General features: G+C 50.3%; 1 protein-coding gene across 2 annotated transcripts in view; it reads right to left on the bottom strand.

Annotated features, from left to right (window-relative positions):
* Window positions 1-13,998, bottom strand: part of BICD2 (BICD cargo adaptor 2) — a 52,694-nt gene extending 38,696 nt beyond the window's left edge. Inside the window, exon 1 of one of the 2 annotated variants that reach the window (XM_062208500.1) lies at window positions 13,704-13,998. In XM_062208500.1, coding sequence (XP_062064484.1) covers window positions 13,704-13,943 — 240 coding nt within the window. In that variant the 5' untranslated portion in view covers window positions 13,944-13,998. The remainder of the gene's footprint in view (window positions 1-13,703) is intronic. The other variant, XM_062208502.1, reaches the window with a different exon arrangement.
* Between the last annotated feature and the right edge of the window lie 1,129 nt (window positions 13,999-15,127).

The following is a 15,127-nucleotide window of genomic DNA, read 5'->3' on the forward strand; positions in this document are numbered from 1 at the left end:
GGGTAAATACTGGGCCCTTGGTTCCATATGTGTCCCTAAATATCACTGCATTGTTCAAACTCACACAACAAAAACCAGGGCTTCAGTGAAAGATGGTTAGTTACATAAAAACTTCATTGGTTACATAAAAAATAAAAATAGAAACCTAAAAAAAAACAATAGCACATAATCAAGACAGTGTGGTATTGGCTAAAGAATAATCACACAGATCAATGGAACACAACAGGGAGCCCAGAAATAGATCCACACAAATATGGTCAACTGATTTTCTACAAAGGAACAAAGCCAAATTAATAAAGGAAAGTTGTTTCAACAAATGGTGCTAGACCAACTGGACATCCAGATGCACAATAATGATACAGATCTAGCTGCCTTCACAAAAACTAACTCAAAGTGGACCACACACCCAAACAAAAAATGAAAAACTAGAAAACCTTTTTTTTTTCCTAAAGATTTATTTATCTGAAAGGCAATTACAGAGAGAGAGAAAGGTCTTCCATCTGCTAATGTGCTCCCCAAATGACCACGAAAATTGGATCCAGTTCAGGCTGAAGCCAGGAGCCTGGAACTCCATCCGAGTCTCCCACATGGGTAGGAGGGGTCCAAGCACTCAGGCCATATTCTGCTGCTCTCCAAGGCACCCTAGCAGGGAACTGGATCAGAAGTGGAGCAGCTACACCTAGAACTAATGCTCATATGAGATAGTGGCACTGCAAGCAGTGGTTTAACCCGTTGTGCCACAACACCAGCCCGGTAGAAAACTAATTAAGAAAACAGAAATCTATGTGACTTTGGGTTTGGTGATGAAGGTCATAGCACTGAAAAGCATGATTCATGAAAACAAAAATGGGCTTAAAAAAACCAGGGCAGGCATTTGATACAATAAACCCTTGGGATGCTGACATCCCATATTGGAGTGCCTGAGTTCAAGTCCCAGCTCTATTCGTGATTCCAGCTTCCAGCTTACATGCATGTTGGGAGGCAGCAGATGATGGCTCAGGTAGTTGGGTGCTTGCACCCACATGGGAGACATGGATTGAGTGCCTTGCTCCTGGTTTAAGCTTGGTGCAGCCCCAGCTGTTGTAGGCATTTGGGGAGTGAATCAGAGGATGAGAAATCTCTCTCTCCCTTTTAATAAGTAAATAATATAGAAACCTTCGCTTTGTCAAATACATTGTTAAGAGAATAAGCCAGGCCGGCACCGCAGCTCACTTAGCTAATCCTCCGCCTGCGGCGCCAGCACCCCGGGTTCTAGTCTCGGTTGGGGCACCAGACTCTGTCCCAGTTGCTCCTCTTCCAGTCCAGCTCTCTGCTGTGGCCCAGGAGGGCAGTGGAGGATGGCCCAAGTGCTTAGGCCCTGCACCCGCATGGGAGACCAGGAGGAGGCACCTGGCTCCTGGCTTCGGATTGGCTCCTGGCTTCGGATCGGTGCCAGCCGTGGTGGCCATTTGGGGGGTGAACCAACAGAAAAAGGAAGACCTTTCTCTCTGTCTCTCTCTCACTGTCTAACTTTGCCTGTCCAAAAAAAAAAAAAAAAAAAAAAAAAGAGAGAGAGAGAATAAGCCATAGACTAGAAGAAATATTTTCAAAACAGAACCTGTATCCAAAATATATAAAGAACAGAACTTGTATCCCCTGCCTACCAAAAAAATGCATATCCAAAATACAGAAAACAACTTGTATTCAACATATATACAAATATATACAAAAACTGTATCCAAAAGATCAGGACAGATCTTTTTTTTTTTTTTTTTTTTTGACAGGCAGAGTGAACAGTGAGAGAGAGACAGAGAGAAAGGTCTTCCTTTGCCGTTGGTTCACCCTCCAATGGCCGCCGTGGCCGGCGCGCTGTGGCCGGCACACCACGCTGATCCGAAGGCAGGAGCCAGGTGCTTCTCCTGGTCTCCCATGGGGTGCAGGGCCCAAGCACTTGGGCCATCTTCCACTGCACTCCCGGGCCATAGCAGAGAGCTGGCCTGGAAGAGGAGCAACCGGGACAGAATCCAGTGCCCCGACCGGGACTAGAACCCAGTGTGCCGGCGCCGCTAGGTGGAGGATTAGCCTATTGAGCCACGGCACTGGCCCAGGACAGATAATTCTTCAAAGAAGATAAACAAATGGCAAATAAAAGATGTTCAACATTCTATGTCATTAGGGAATCGCAAATTAAACACTAACATGCCACTACACACCTATTAAATGTATCAAATCTGTAACATTAACAGTAATACCAAATGCAGGCAAGAACATGGAGCAACAAGAACTGTCAGTTATTGCTGAGAAATACAACATGGTCCAGCCACTTTGGAAGACAGTTTGGCAGTTTCTTACAAAGCTAAACAAACCACATAATCTGGCACTCTCTTAGGTATTTACCCAAATGACGTGAAAACATGGGTCTACACAAAATATTGGACAGAAATGTTTATAACAGCTTAATTCATAATTGCCAAAACCAGAAAGCAGCTAGGATGCTCTTCAATGGTGAACAAACTGGTACATCCGTACAAGTAAATATTACTATGCAAAAAAGCTATCAAGCTATGAAAGGACATTGATGAAACTTAAATATATAATGCTAAATGAAATAGGTCAATCTGAAAAGGCAACATATGTATCATATGATTCCAATTATGTGACATTCTGGAAATGACAAAACTACAGAGATGGCAAAAATATCAGTGATTGCCAGAGACTGGTAGAAGGTGGGTCTGAATAGGTGAACTATGGGAGATTTATTTTTTAAAAAAGTGAAATGATCCTATGTTATATTGTGATGGTGGGTAAATGAAACAACACATTTGTCAAAACCCAGCTAACTTCACAGAACAAAGAGTGAACTCTATGTGAATTAAAAAAAAAAAAAATCATTTAGGAGATCAAGGAATGTAGGGATACAATGTAGAATGTGGTAAAACCATCTAATTGCATTACAAATGTATGAAACCAACTCACTGACCAGGGTGGGAGGATAAGATGCTGAATTGAGTAACTCTGGAAGGAGTCTGTAAGACTAAAGGCAGGGGCCAGCTCTGTGGCATAGTGGGTAAAGCCATCGCCTGCAGTGCTGGCATCCCATATCAACACCAGTTCATGTCCCGGCTGCTCCACTTCCAATCCAGCTCTCTGCTATGGCCTGGGAAAGCAGTGAAAGATGGGCCAAGTCCTTGGGCCCCTGCACCTGTGTGGGAGACCTGGAGGAAGTTCCTGGCTCCTGGCATTGGATCGGCACAGCAGCCATTTGGGGAGTGAACCAAAAGATGGAAGATCGATCTCTCTCTCTCTCTCTCTCTCACTGTTTCCCATGGTGATACAGGTTGGCCCTCCAGACACTACTCTGTGTGGCCTGGAAAGGGGCACTTCAGTCACTGATGGTGATGGGGGCCAGGTATCTCTCTGATGGAGCAGGGCAATACCAATAAGCAGGGGACATGGTAAGGATGATTCGTGTGCGGATGGATTTAGACACATCAATATGAAATCATAGTTCACTAAATATACACCCAGATGGCTGCCTCCAGGTGTATTTGGAGATACATGTCTGTCACAGAGGTTAGTGTACATACATATACCTCCTTGGTTTGTAGCCAAGAGGGCCTAGTAAAGACCCCAGAGGCAATGAGCGATCTAGCAAATAGATCTTGGTTTCTAAGACTTTCTCAAGTAATGGATCTAGGGTGTCCTGGGAGGAATACTGATTCTAGGACTGGGGGAAGTAAGGAAGTGCTCTAAGAAAAGGTAGGAGGGGCAAGTGGTTAGCCTACCAGTTAAGATAACCACATGTCACATCTGAGCACCTACGTTTGTGCCCTGTCTGCTCCCAACTCCAGCTTCCTGCAAATGCAAACCCTGGGAGACAATGGTGATGACTCAAGTAACTGAGTTCCTGCCATCCACATGGGAAGACTGGAACTGAGTGCCCCACTCTGGCCCACCCCAATGGGTATCTGGGGAGTGAACCAATGGATGGGAGTTCTCTCTCTCAAATAAGTACATTTTTTTCTATGTAAAAAAAATTTTTTTTTAATGATGGAATAAGTCAAAGGGGCCTAAGAGCCATCTAAAAGAGCTTCCAATAGTCAAACCCAGAAAAAATTTGAGCAAAAAAATTAGTACTATTGGATTATAACTCAATGTATAAAACAGATTTCTATGAGCCTACACTGATACAAATAAATAAATGGAGGGAAGGAAGAAGGGTGAGTCTGTCAGGCAGCAAAGCTCCAAATACTTCATGTAGGCACCCTGCCCTCAAAGACATGACCCAGCCTCCTACTCCTGAGGGTGGGCTGCACAGTGACTCAGTGTGGAGAGGAGCAGCGAGTAATAAGCACCTCAGCCAGGCAGCCAAGCTCAGCAGCAACAGTGTGAACCCCTGAAATGTGTAAGGGCCTTTACTTCTTTGATCTTCCCTCTCAAACCTGCAATTACAGTTTAATCATGAGAAAAACATCAGACACATGCTAACTGAGGGACATTCTATAAAACATCTGACCAATCTTCCTTGAAAGTGTCAAGGTCCTTAGAAGCAAGCCAAGTCTGAGAAACCATCACAGCCAAGGGGAGCTGAAGGAGATGTGATAACTAGATGTCATGTGGGATCCTGGATGGGGCCTTGGAACAGAAACAGGACATTAGGTGAAAACTATGGCCATCTGGATTAAAGCATAAACCTTAATAACAATGCCTTGATATTCATTCATCACTTGTAACAAATTACACATGTAAATATATATTGTACATATGCCATGTTAATAAAGGCAACTGGGTGTGGAATATATAGGAACTCTATGTACTATCTCTGTAATTTAAAATCTAAAAAGGGTTACAAAGTAGTTTACTTTTACTTATTTTTTATTTATGAGGGAACAAATGAGAGAGAAAGCATTCGCATCTGCTGGTTCACTCCCTTAATACTCACAAACTGCTGTAATCAGATGAGGTCAGCACGACGCGAGGAGCCAGGAGTTCACTACAGGTCTCTTGTGTGGGCAGCAGGGACCCAATTACTTCATCATCACCAATGCCTCCAGGCTCATTAGCAGAAAGCTGGAGTCAGGAGTAGAGCCGGGACCCAAACCCAGGCACTCCTGTTTGGGATGTATGAACCTTAACGACTAGGTTAAACACTCACCTCCAAAGTAACTGATTTATTTTTTAAGGGTATGGGAAATTTTTAAGACACTTGTTACTTTTTTAAAAGATTTATTTATTTGTTTGAAAATCAGAATTACAGAGAGAAAGAGACAGAGAAGTCTTCCATCTGCCAGCTCACTGCCCAAATAGCTGCAACAGCCAGGACTGGACCAGGTCAAAGCCAGGAGCCAGGAGCTTCATATGGGTCTCTCACGTCGGTGTCAGGAGCCCAAGCCCTTGTGTCAACCTCTGCTGTTCTTCACAGGCTAGCAGCAGGAAGCTGGATTGGAAGTGGAGCAGCGGGAACCAGCACCCATATAGGATGTCAGCATCACGGGTGGCGGTTTTACCAGCTATACCACACCACACTGGCCCCTTTAAAAATTAATGCTAAAAAGCAGCAGTCTTATACATAAGTGGTTCAGAAACACAAATGCTACAATACACATGATACTTTATGTTGACAAGGAGCTGAGGTATGCCAGTGGATGTGGTGTCACAGGGGCTGCTTGTGTGTGGCGGTAAGGTGGTGGAAAGAGGTCTTCTGAAGCGGGATGGAAGCAGTACCATCAGAGTGTATGTCCTGTGCATTCCCGGGTGGTTTGGGTCAGCTGGGTGTAGAGTTCTGCAGTCAGTAGTGGGTTTCATAGACAAAACATCACACAGGAAAATGCAAAATACTCATGTTCAAACGGCTCCTTCCTACATCAATCACTTTGGAACAGATTCACGTTTTTTTTTTTTTTTTTTTAAAGATTTTTTATTTATTTATTTGAGAGGTAGTTACAGACAGTGAGAGGAAGAGACAGAGAGAAAGGTCTTCCTTCCTTTGGTTCAGTCCTCAAATGGCCGCAACAGCCGGAGCTGCGCCGATCCGAAGCCAGGAGCCAGGAGCCTCTTCCCGGCCTCCCATGTAGATGCAGGAGCCCAAGCACCCAGGCCATAGCAGAGAGCTGCATTGGAAGAGGTGCAGCTGGGACTAGAACCGGTGCCCGTATGGGATGCCAGCGCCACAGGCAGAGGATTAACCAACTGTGCCATGTTGCCGGCCCCTCACATTTTCTTTTTAACATTAAAGAATTTGTGTGGTTTTTTTTTTTTTTTTAAGATTTATTTATTAGAGAGGCAGAGTTCCTAAGAGAAGGTGGAAAGGAGGGGCAGAGAAATAGATCTTCCATCTGCTGGTTCACTCCCCAAATGGCTGCAACAGCCAGAGCTGGGCCAATCCAAAGCCAGGTGGCAGGAACTTCATCCGGGCTTCCCATGTGGGTGCATGGGCTCAAGCAATTGGGCAATCTTCTGTGGCTTTCCAGGCACAATTAGCAGGGAGATGAATCAGAAGAGGAGCAACCAGGATTTGAACCGGTGCTCATATGAGATGCCTGCACTACAGGCGGCGGCTTTACCCACTATATCCCTGTGCTGGCCCAATTCACATTTTCAAAAGAAACATAACAGCAGAACTGACTGCTTCACCAAAGAAATAAACTTGGTTCAATCTCCCATCACTGGATACAGAAATGCAAATGATACCACCTTAAGATACCATTTTATTGGGGCAGCCCTGTGGCACGGCAAGTAAAACTACCGTCTGCAGCACTGGCATCCTATTTGAGTGCCACTTCGAGGCCCGGCTGCTCGGCTTCCAATGCAGCTCCCTGCTAATGTGCCTGAAGGGCAGCAGAGGATGGCCTATGCGCATGGGCCCCTGCACCCATGTGGGAGATCTGGAGCAAACTCCTGGCTCCTGGCTTTGGCCTGACCCAGCCCCGGTCCCAGGTGTGTGGCCATTTGGGGAATAAACCAGAGGATGGAGGTTCTCTCTCTTCTGCTCCAATTCTGATATTTAATAAATCTTTAAAAAAAAAAAATCATAAGATGGAAAATCTCTCTCTCTCTCCCACTTCTGTCATTCTGCCTTTAAAATAAATAAATACATAAATCTTTGATTTTTAAGAGTCTTTTTTTATAAAGATTTATTTATTTGAAAGTCAGAGTTTCATAGAGAGAGAAGGAGAGACAGAGAGAGAGAGAGAGAGGTCTTCCATCCACTGGTTCACTCCTCAATTTGCTGCAATGGCCAGAGCTGTGCTGATCCAAAGCCAGGAGCCAGGAGCTCCTTCTGGGTCTCCCAAGTGGGTGCAGGGGCCCAAGGACTTGGCCATCTTCTACTGCTTTCCCAGGCCATAGCAGAGAGCTGGATCGGAAGTGGAGCAGCCAGATCTCGAACAGGTGCCCATACTGGAATGCCAGCGCTTCAGGCCAGGGTGTCAATCCACTGCGCCTCAGTGCCCCCCCCCCTTTTTCTCTTTAAAGATTTATTTATTTATTCATTTGAAAGTCAGAGTTACACAGAAAGAAGAGAGGCAGAGAGAGAGAGAGAGAGAGAGAGAGAGAGAGGTTTGTTTTGTTTTTAAAGATCTTTTATTTATTTTAAGAGTTACACAGAGAGAGGAGAGGCAGAGAGATACCATTATCTCAGGTCACATTTTTAGGACACACAGGGAATTCTGCAGCCTCATGGACATGCTAGTCATCTATGAGGCCAGGCCCCTGCAGCTCCATGTGTGAGGGCTGTGCCAAATGGCCCACAGCAGGAGGAGGAATGACACAGCAAGGTGGCCAGGGACACCAAGCTGGAGGCAGAAGTGCTTGCAGAGAGGAGAGGGGCTAGCTTAGGGTGAAGCCAACAGCAGTCAGTCCTCACTCTGACCATGGCATCCCCTCCTGTAGGACAGGGACAACAGCACGGGGCACCTCAATGTGACCAAATGCACTGCCAGATGACAGCAGCATCTGAGGTGGGCACAGGCATAGGGTAATGGCTGGTGAAGAGAATGAGTTGTATAGAAGACAACAATCTTGTAGTGCAAAAGCAAGCCATGTATTAGCTGAAGGCAGCACCCTGCTAATTTTTTAAAACAGAAGACAGGAGCTCTATGCCAGGCAGAAGCAGCTAAGGTAGGAATCTTGGCTTGTGGGGGCTCTAATATAGCACAGGGATGGGCAAGGAGTCCTAGGACAAACCAAACATACTTTATTTTATTTTTTAAAAATATTTATTTATTTATTTATTTGAAAGTTAGAGTTACACAGAGAGAGAAGGAGAGGCAGAGAGAGAGAGAGAGAGAGAGAGAGAGAGGTCTTCCATCCGCTGGTTCACTCCTCAGTTGGCCACCATGACCGGAGCTGTGCCAATCCGAAGCCAGGGACCAGGAGCTTCTTCCAGGTCTACTATGCAGGTGCAGGGGCCCAAGTACCTGGGCCATCTTCCACTGCTTTCCCAGGCCATAGCAGAGAGCTGGATCAGAAGTAGAGCAGCCAAGACTCGAACCAGAGCCCATATGGGATGCTGGCACTGCAGGTGGCCACTTTACCCGCTACGCCACAGTGCCGGCCCCAAACATGCTCTGTTGTTAACTAAATGCAACATGCATGGCTCCTGATGTGAACAAATCAACTGTAAAACCAAATTTATGAGCCAAACCGGAGAAATTCAAACACTGCATGGACAGCAGACAACATAAAGAATTATTAACAGGTTTTCAGTTGTGAAAATTCAACTCTGGTTAGGTTTTTAAGAGTCCTGGGACCAGCACTGTGGTGTAGCGGGTTAAGCTGCCACTTGAGACACCAGCATCCCATATTAGAGCACTGGTTTGAGTCCCGGCCACTCCACTTTCAAGCAGCTCTCTGCTAATGATCCTGGGAAAGCAGAGGATTATGGTGCAAGTATTGGGCCCCTGCCATCCCTGTGAGAGACCTGGATGGAGTTCTGGGCTCCTGGCTTTGGCCTGGCCCAGCCCCAGCCTTTGAAGCCATTTGGGTGAGTGAATCAGAAGATGCAAGATCTCTCCCCTTCCCTGCCACTTCTGTCATTCTGCCTTTAAAATAAATACATAAATCTTTGATTTTTTAAGAGCCATTTTTTAAAAAGATTTATTTATTTGAAAGTCAGAGTTACATAGAGAGAAAAGGAGAGGCAGAGAGAGAAAGAGGTCTTCCATCCACTAGTTCACTCTCCAATTGGCTGCAACGGCCAGAGCTGAGCTGATCCGAAGCCAGGAGCCAGGAGCTTCTTCTGGGTCTCCCAAGCGGGTGCAGGGGCCCAAGGACTTGGCCATCTTTCACTGCTTTCCCAGGCCATAGCAGAGAGCTGGATCAGAAGTGGAACAGCCAGGTCATGAACTGGCGTCCATATGGGATGCCGGCATTGCGGGTGGTGGCTTTATCTACTACATCACAGCCCCTGCTCCAAGAGCCTTTATTTTCTCAACAGAAAAACTGATACATGTACATCAGTAGCCAATAAGATGAAATGAGGTACAGTAGCCAGATGGCCACAGTAGCCACTGCGGACACCTGGCAGGGGAACAGGCACACCTGCCATCTCCCTTTCCTCACTGGTCAAACTTACAATGAAGGTGGCATTTAAACATGTGTTAAGTCCCTTAGGAGAGAAATCATGCAAAAACCCAACTTTAAAAGAGCAAACCCATAAACAGCAAACCATTACAACTGCTTCTAACGCAACAGTAAGAGTGTCACAGCACTTTCAGACCCACGAAAACCACTGTATTTCCCCCACGTGAATTAAACCTGCTTGTCTGTGGCTCAGAGGGTAGCACCAAGCTCCATATCTTTTCTCTTTAAACTGCGGCAGAAACACCATGCACACCCTGTTGTATGGCATCTGTGTCTCATATGCAGGAAGAATCAGCAGGGAGAGAATGGTCCAGGACTCCCCATGTTTACTGTTTCTTTCTTGTCTGCACAGATCCTACCAGACAGTGCTCTGGGGCTATGCTCTCATGTTCCTAAAATGCACCTGCAATCTTTTAAACAGGCACTTCTAAAAAAGAAGCCAGCCCCCAGTCCCCCTGGACACCATCATCCACCTGAGCCTGGAAGACCAGCACTGCTCTGAGAAGGCCAAAGGGTATCTGCCATGCTCTCAGCCCCCTTCTCTCTTCAGCTCCCATGGCAGGGCCAGGCTGACCAGGGACAGCAGGGTTTAATCCTGAGAAGACAGCTACACACTGAGCTTTCCTCCTCCAGGGGTCAGCTCTAGGGCTACACTCTGAATAGTGGACAATGCAAAGTCAAGGGCCAATGCCCCACCCCTTGCAGCCTTGTGTGGTGCGGGACAGCCCTGCTCACCAATCTGCCACTTCCAGTGTTTGCCACAGCTCTGCATCCAGACAAGTGCGGGGAGAAGCAAGTAGGAGGAGTTGGCACTCCAAAAAAAAGATGAAGACAAAACTAATCTCTGCTCTCAAAGGAAGAAGCTGGGGTCCTTGAATGACAAGGCTCAGCAAGAACCTCACATGGATCTGAGATGCTCTGGCCCAAGGGGTGGACAGTGATTACCTGAGGGCTCCTGGAGAACTGGGCTAGGGCAACAGGCACCATTATTCACCAGGCATTAACCATTCCGGCCCAAACAGGCAGAGTGGCTCCCCAGGACCACAAAGTGCCTGAGGGCCCTAGCAGGGTCCAAACCACTCCTGACTCAACAGGAGGCAGCTCCTCTCTTGCCTGGTGGCACTGGCTTCCCCTGGGTCTGTAGGCTCTCAACACTGAGTTCAAGCCTCCCTCAGGCCCCACCTGCTAAGTCTCAAGCATGCTTGGCATCCCTGAAGACAGGCTGCTCCATTGCAGCTGTGCCAACCACCTGCCCAGTGGAAGGTGGCCAAGGCCACGCCTCCTCGTGCCACCAGTACTAAATAGTGTAGCTATTGCTTGTCTAGAGCTGGCAGACTCTGTGCCAGATCCCACAACTGGTGAGACACACAGGTGCCCGGTCCCCAGGCCCTGCAGGAGGAAAAAGAACCATGACTCAAGGTGGGAGTTGCAGACATTTTTAAAAGTGGAAGGACTCTTAAAGGTTCCCTCATGACCCCAACCCCCACTCCGTTGGTGGGAAGGGAAGTGGAGCAGTTAGTGACAAGCGTGAACACAGGGCCATTATCTTTCGATTCCAGTGGCTGCCTCTCTGACTATAGGGCCCTGCAAACAAGCTCAATTCCACACTTTGGGGATTTTTAGGGCCCCTTACCAGGCGTCTTCACGTGTAAGCAGACCTCTGCCCCTACCTGCCCCCTAAAAAGCCCTAGGGCCACCCCAACACCCCTGTCTCCTTGAAGGAAGACATGCCATAGCCACTTAGGACCAGGAAAACCACGTAGCTCAGCTAAGTCTACTTAGTTTGCTTCCGCACCATGCCAAGGAGAGGACTCAGTAGGACCTGGGACAGAAGTAGCCCTCAGTGAGGTTCAAAAGATCAACAACAAAACGAACCAGTGGGCATCCTCCTATATCCCATATGGGCACTGGTTTGGGTCCCAGCAGCTCCACCTCCAATTCAGCTTCCTACTAATGCTCCTGGGAAGGCAGTGGAGGATGGCCCAAGTGCTTGGGCCCCTGTACCCAAGTGGAAGATCTAGAAGAAGCTCCTGGCTCCTGGCTTCAACCTGGCCCAGCCCTGGCCCTTGCAGTCATTTGGGGAGTGAACCAGAGAATGGAAGATCTCTCTCTCTCTGTCCCTCTTTATAACTCTGCCTTTCAAATAAACAAAATAAATCTTAAAAAAAAAAAGAAATTAATATTAAAAAATCTTGACGTGTGAAATAAGAGATGATATTTTCAATGATGATACAAAACTGAACAGGTTAACAAGAGCCTGTACTGGCAGAGGTGAGGACCAGGTACACTGTCCAGGGAGAAGAACTGGGAGCAGCTACTGGATCTGAGGCATGTTCAGCCTCTGTTCATCTGAGCAGAAATCTTATCCCACTTCACAAAGGGGAGGGAGCAATTTGTCCAAAGCTAGGTTGCCAGTACGTGGGGGAGCCAGGAGGTGACTAAACCAGGTGAGCAGATGCCGAAAGAGCTCCTACAGCTGCAGTTCCACCCTCTTCCCTGTGCTAGGAACTCAGCCTCCAGATACATGCTGGGTAACTGAGCCAAGATTCCTCCTGCTGCCAAAATGTTTATGTCCCGCCAGCAAAGAGCTGACGACTGAAAGGCCCCACAGTGGAGCCAAGTTAGGTCAGTGACAGTCCCTTATTACAGTGGACACTGTCGGAGAAACACTGAACACAGAAAGGGATTGTGGGGGCTGCCCAAAGAAGCTCAGAACACACTGCGCGGGGAGTGCTGGGACTCGCGCAGAGGGAAGAGCACGGCCTGCCTGGAGGGGGTGGGATCGCAGCTGGCAGAGTGCGTGAGCCTCACCACAGGGCACTGCCACCCGGTATCTCACAGCCCCTCCCTGGAAGGGGGCCACATGCTGACCCAGTACCAGTGGGGCCTGGCAGCGAGAGTACACCAGTGCCTGCTGACAGCACCAATGTTCACAGCCCCACCCACGGGCGATGAGGCCTTCACCGATGCCGAGTTCCCTGCTCTGCCCAGGGGTGACGTTAAACACGTGGATTAACTCACTCTCTCCTCTCTACGGTCATGAACGGGGGATTCTATGGGTCTCCTCAGGGAGGCAACAGAGGCTCCGAAGGGTCCCGGTCCCTATGGAGTGGGGCTGGCGGCGCTGCACCAAGAGCCAAGAGCTTACTAGGATACAGTCCAGGTGGGAAAGGGAGGCACCTGTCAGAAAGGGACTGACCACACCAGGCCTTACTAAATATACTGCTCTTTTATGGGGGGGGGGCAAAGTTGTACCCCCATTTTGCCCAGGAGGAGGCTAAGATTCATGGAGGGTTCCTCCCCACCGCCATCACCAGCATGGAACAGCGCCTGGGTTCAAACCCACCCAGGAAGTAACTTCTCCCTCCAACCTCCAGAGCAGTGCGGGGGGGGGGGGGGGGGGGGCGGCTGCAGAGACAGAAACGAAACATTCTCAGGCTGCAGCAGGATTGCCCGGGACCCTCGCTGCCACGGCACCGCCTCTCGGGCTCTCAGGCAGCGCGAGGGAGGGGAGCTATCTCCCCGCCTCTGCCCAGAGACGACACAGCCACTGAAGTGTCCCTCCAGAAGGGACACAGACGGCACCGCAGGAAAGGCCCAGGAGGAGGACGGAAGCGGGCAAGGGAAGTCACACATTCCAGCCAGCGCGGCCCAACAACAGCGGAGAGGGCCTGAAGACCCCGAACACGCACCCCGAACCCCGACTCCCAGGACTCACGGGATGCAGCGGCTTCGCCCAGAGAGGGGAAGCAATGTGTCTGATGGTGACAGCAGGGGACACCCAGGCCAGGCACTTCCTAGTGGGTCACCTGCGTCCCTGACCGCAGCATCTGCCCTACCCCCAACCCCCGGACAGCGACCCAAGCCCAACCCTGCCAGGGAGCCCGGATCCCGAGGCCGCGGCCCGGCCCACTCCCACGCCCCGCCCGGGCCCCGACCCCAGCACCGCAGGCCAGCCCTCCGCACCCCCGTGCCGGGCAGGGTGACCTCAGCCGGCCCAGCGCCGGGGAGGACGCCTGCAGGCCCCGGCAGGGGTGAGGGTCGGAGACGGGGTCGCAGGCAGGGTCGCAGGCTCAGGCCCGCGCGGCAGGGGTCGCCTGCTCAGACTCGGGTGGGGTGGAGGTCGGGGGGCGGCGACTCACTTCTTTGAGCTGCTCCATCTCGCTGCGGATAGCCTCGTAGTCCACCTCCAGCTCCTCAAACTGCAGCTTTAGCTGGTGCTTCTCCTCCAGTACCGCCAGCCCATACTCGGCCGCCTGGATCTTCTCGCGCGTGGTCTCGGCCAGCTCGTGAGACAGCCGCTTCAGCTCCGCGCGCAGCCACTCGGGCTGCGCCTCCATCACCAGCCGCGCGTACTCCTCCTCCTCCGACGGCGCCGACATGGTGGCCGCGCGCCGGGACGGCTCCCCCGAGGCCGCCGCAGGCCGGGCCCTCCTCAGCCACCACCGCCGCCGCCGCCGCCGCCGCCGCCGCCGCAGCCGCCCAGCCCCGACGGCCGCCCGCGCCGCCGCCGCCACCGCCCCTCCCCGCGCGGGGAACGCCGGGGACTGCAGTCCGCATCGCCTACACATCCCGTCGTGCCCAGCGCGCGCCAGACCCTGGCCGTGATTGGTCCATGCCCCGAGGGGGCGGTCCCTCAGAGCCATTGCCACCGCCATGGAGATTGTGGGGACTGCAGTCCCGTCTCGCACCGCCTACCCGGCCCGTCGTGCCTTACGCGCTTTCAGCCCCGATCGTGATTGGCCCGCGACGCCGCCATCACAGCCGGGTGACAGGGCTGCTTCCGGTGCCCCGGACGGCGCGCACCGAGTCCGGCATCCCAAGATGGGAAAGTGGCGGAGGTGTGCTGTGGGGGCGCGGGAAGATCGAGCGGTCTCAGGACTTGAGCCCAGGCTCTGCTTTGTCTTGCGACTCCTTAGCCTTTCAGGATGTGTTCATGGGAATAAAGATGGGTCCATAAGCGCGGTGTCGTTAATGTGCTAGATGGAGTTGCTGCACCTGCGTCCATTTTAGGCTTGACTTCCTTCAAACTGGGGTATCCATCGCCTTTGACCTAAATAACCGCCCTTCGCTCCGATGTGGTTTGTGTGACATTACCTGCTTCTTCCTCATCCCACAGCTGCTAACCACCGCAGAACGAAATGATCGGCACAGAGTCGTGACAACAAAGACATCCATCGCTCCTGTTTTCTTTAGAAAAGATCCACAAGCCCCGAGGCAAAGCCTGAGGTGAAGGCACGGCCCCACAGCTCCTGCCTCCCCTGCCTAGTCCCTCCCCAATAGGCCAGTTGGCCTCCCTTTGGCACCTCTCACTTCTGGCATCTGTGAGGAATGATTTCTGTGTTTCATTTGTTTGGATGTCTCACCTGGCGCACACACGAGCACTTAATTACATTCCCCGTGCACCACCACCCTTCTAGTCAGGACATCCCTAGAGAGTGGTTATTTTGGCTTACAGGCTCTGAGAGAGTCCTCAAGACCAGATTAGAAAGGAGAAGCCATAACAATCAGAGGTCAAGGGCACACAGGGCACTGGCGCTGTTATTCAGTGCCCGGTCCACATCTG

This window comes from Lepus europaeus, chromosome 12 (genome assembly GCF_033115175.1).
Source record: "Lepus europaeus isolate LE1 chromosome 12, mLepTim1.pri, whole genome shotgun sequence".
In the NCBI taxonomy this organism is placed as follows: Eukaryota; Metazoa; Chordata; class Mammalia; order Lagomorpha; family Leporidae; genus Lepus; species Lepus europaeus.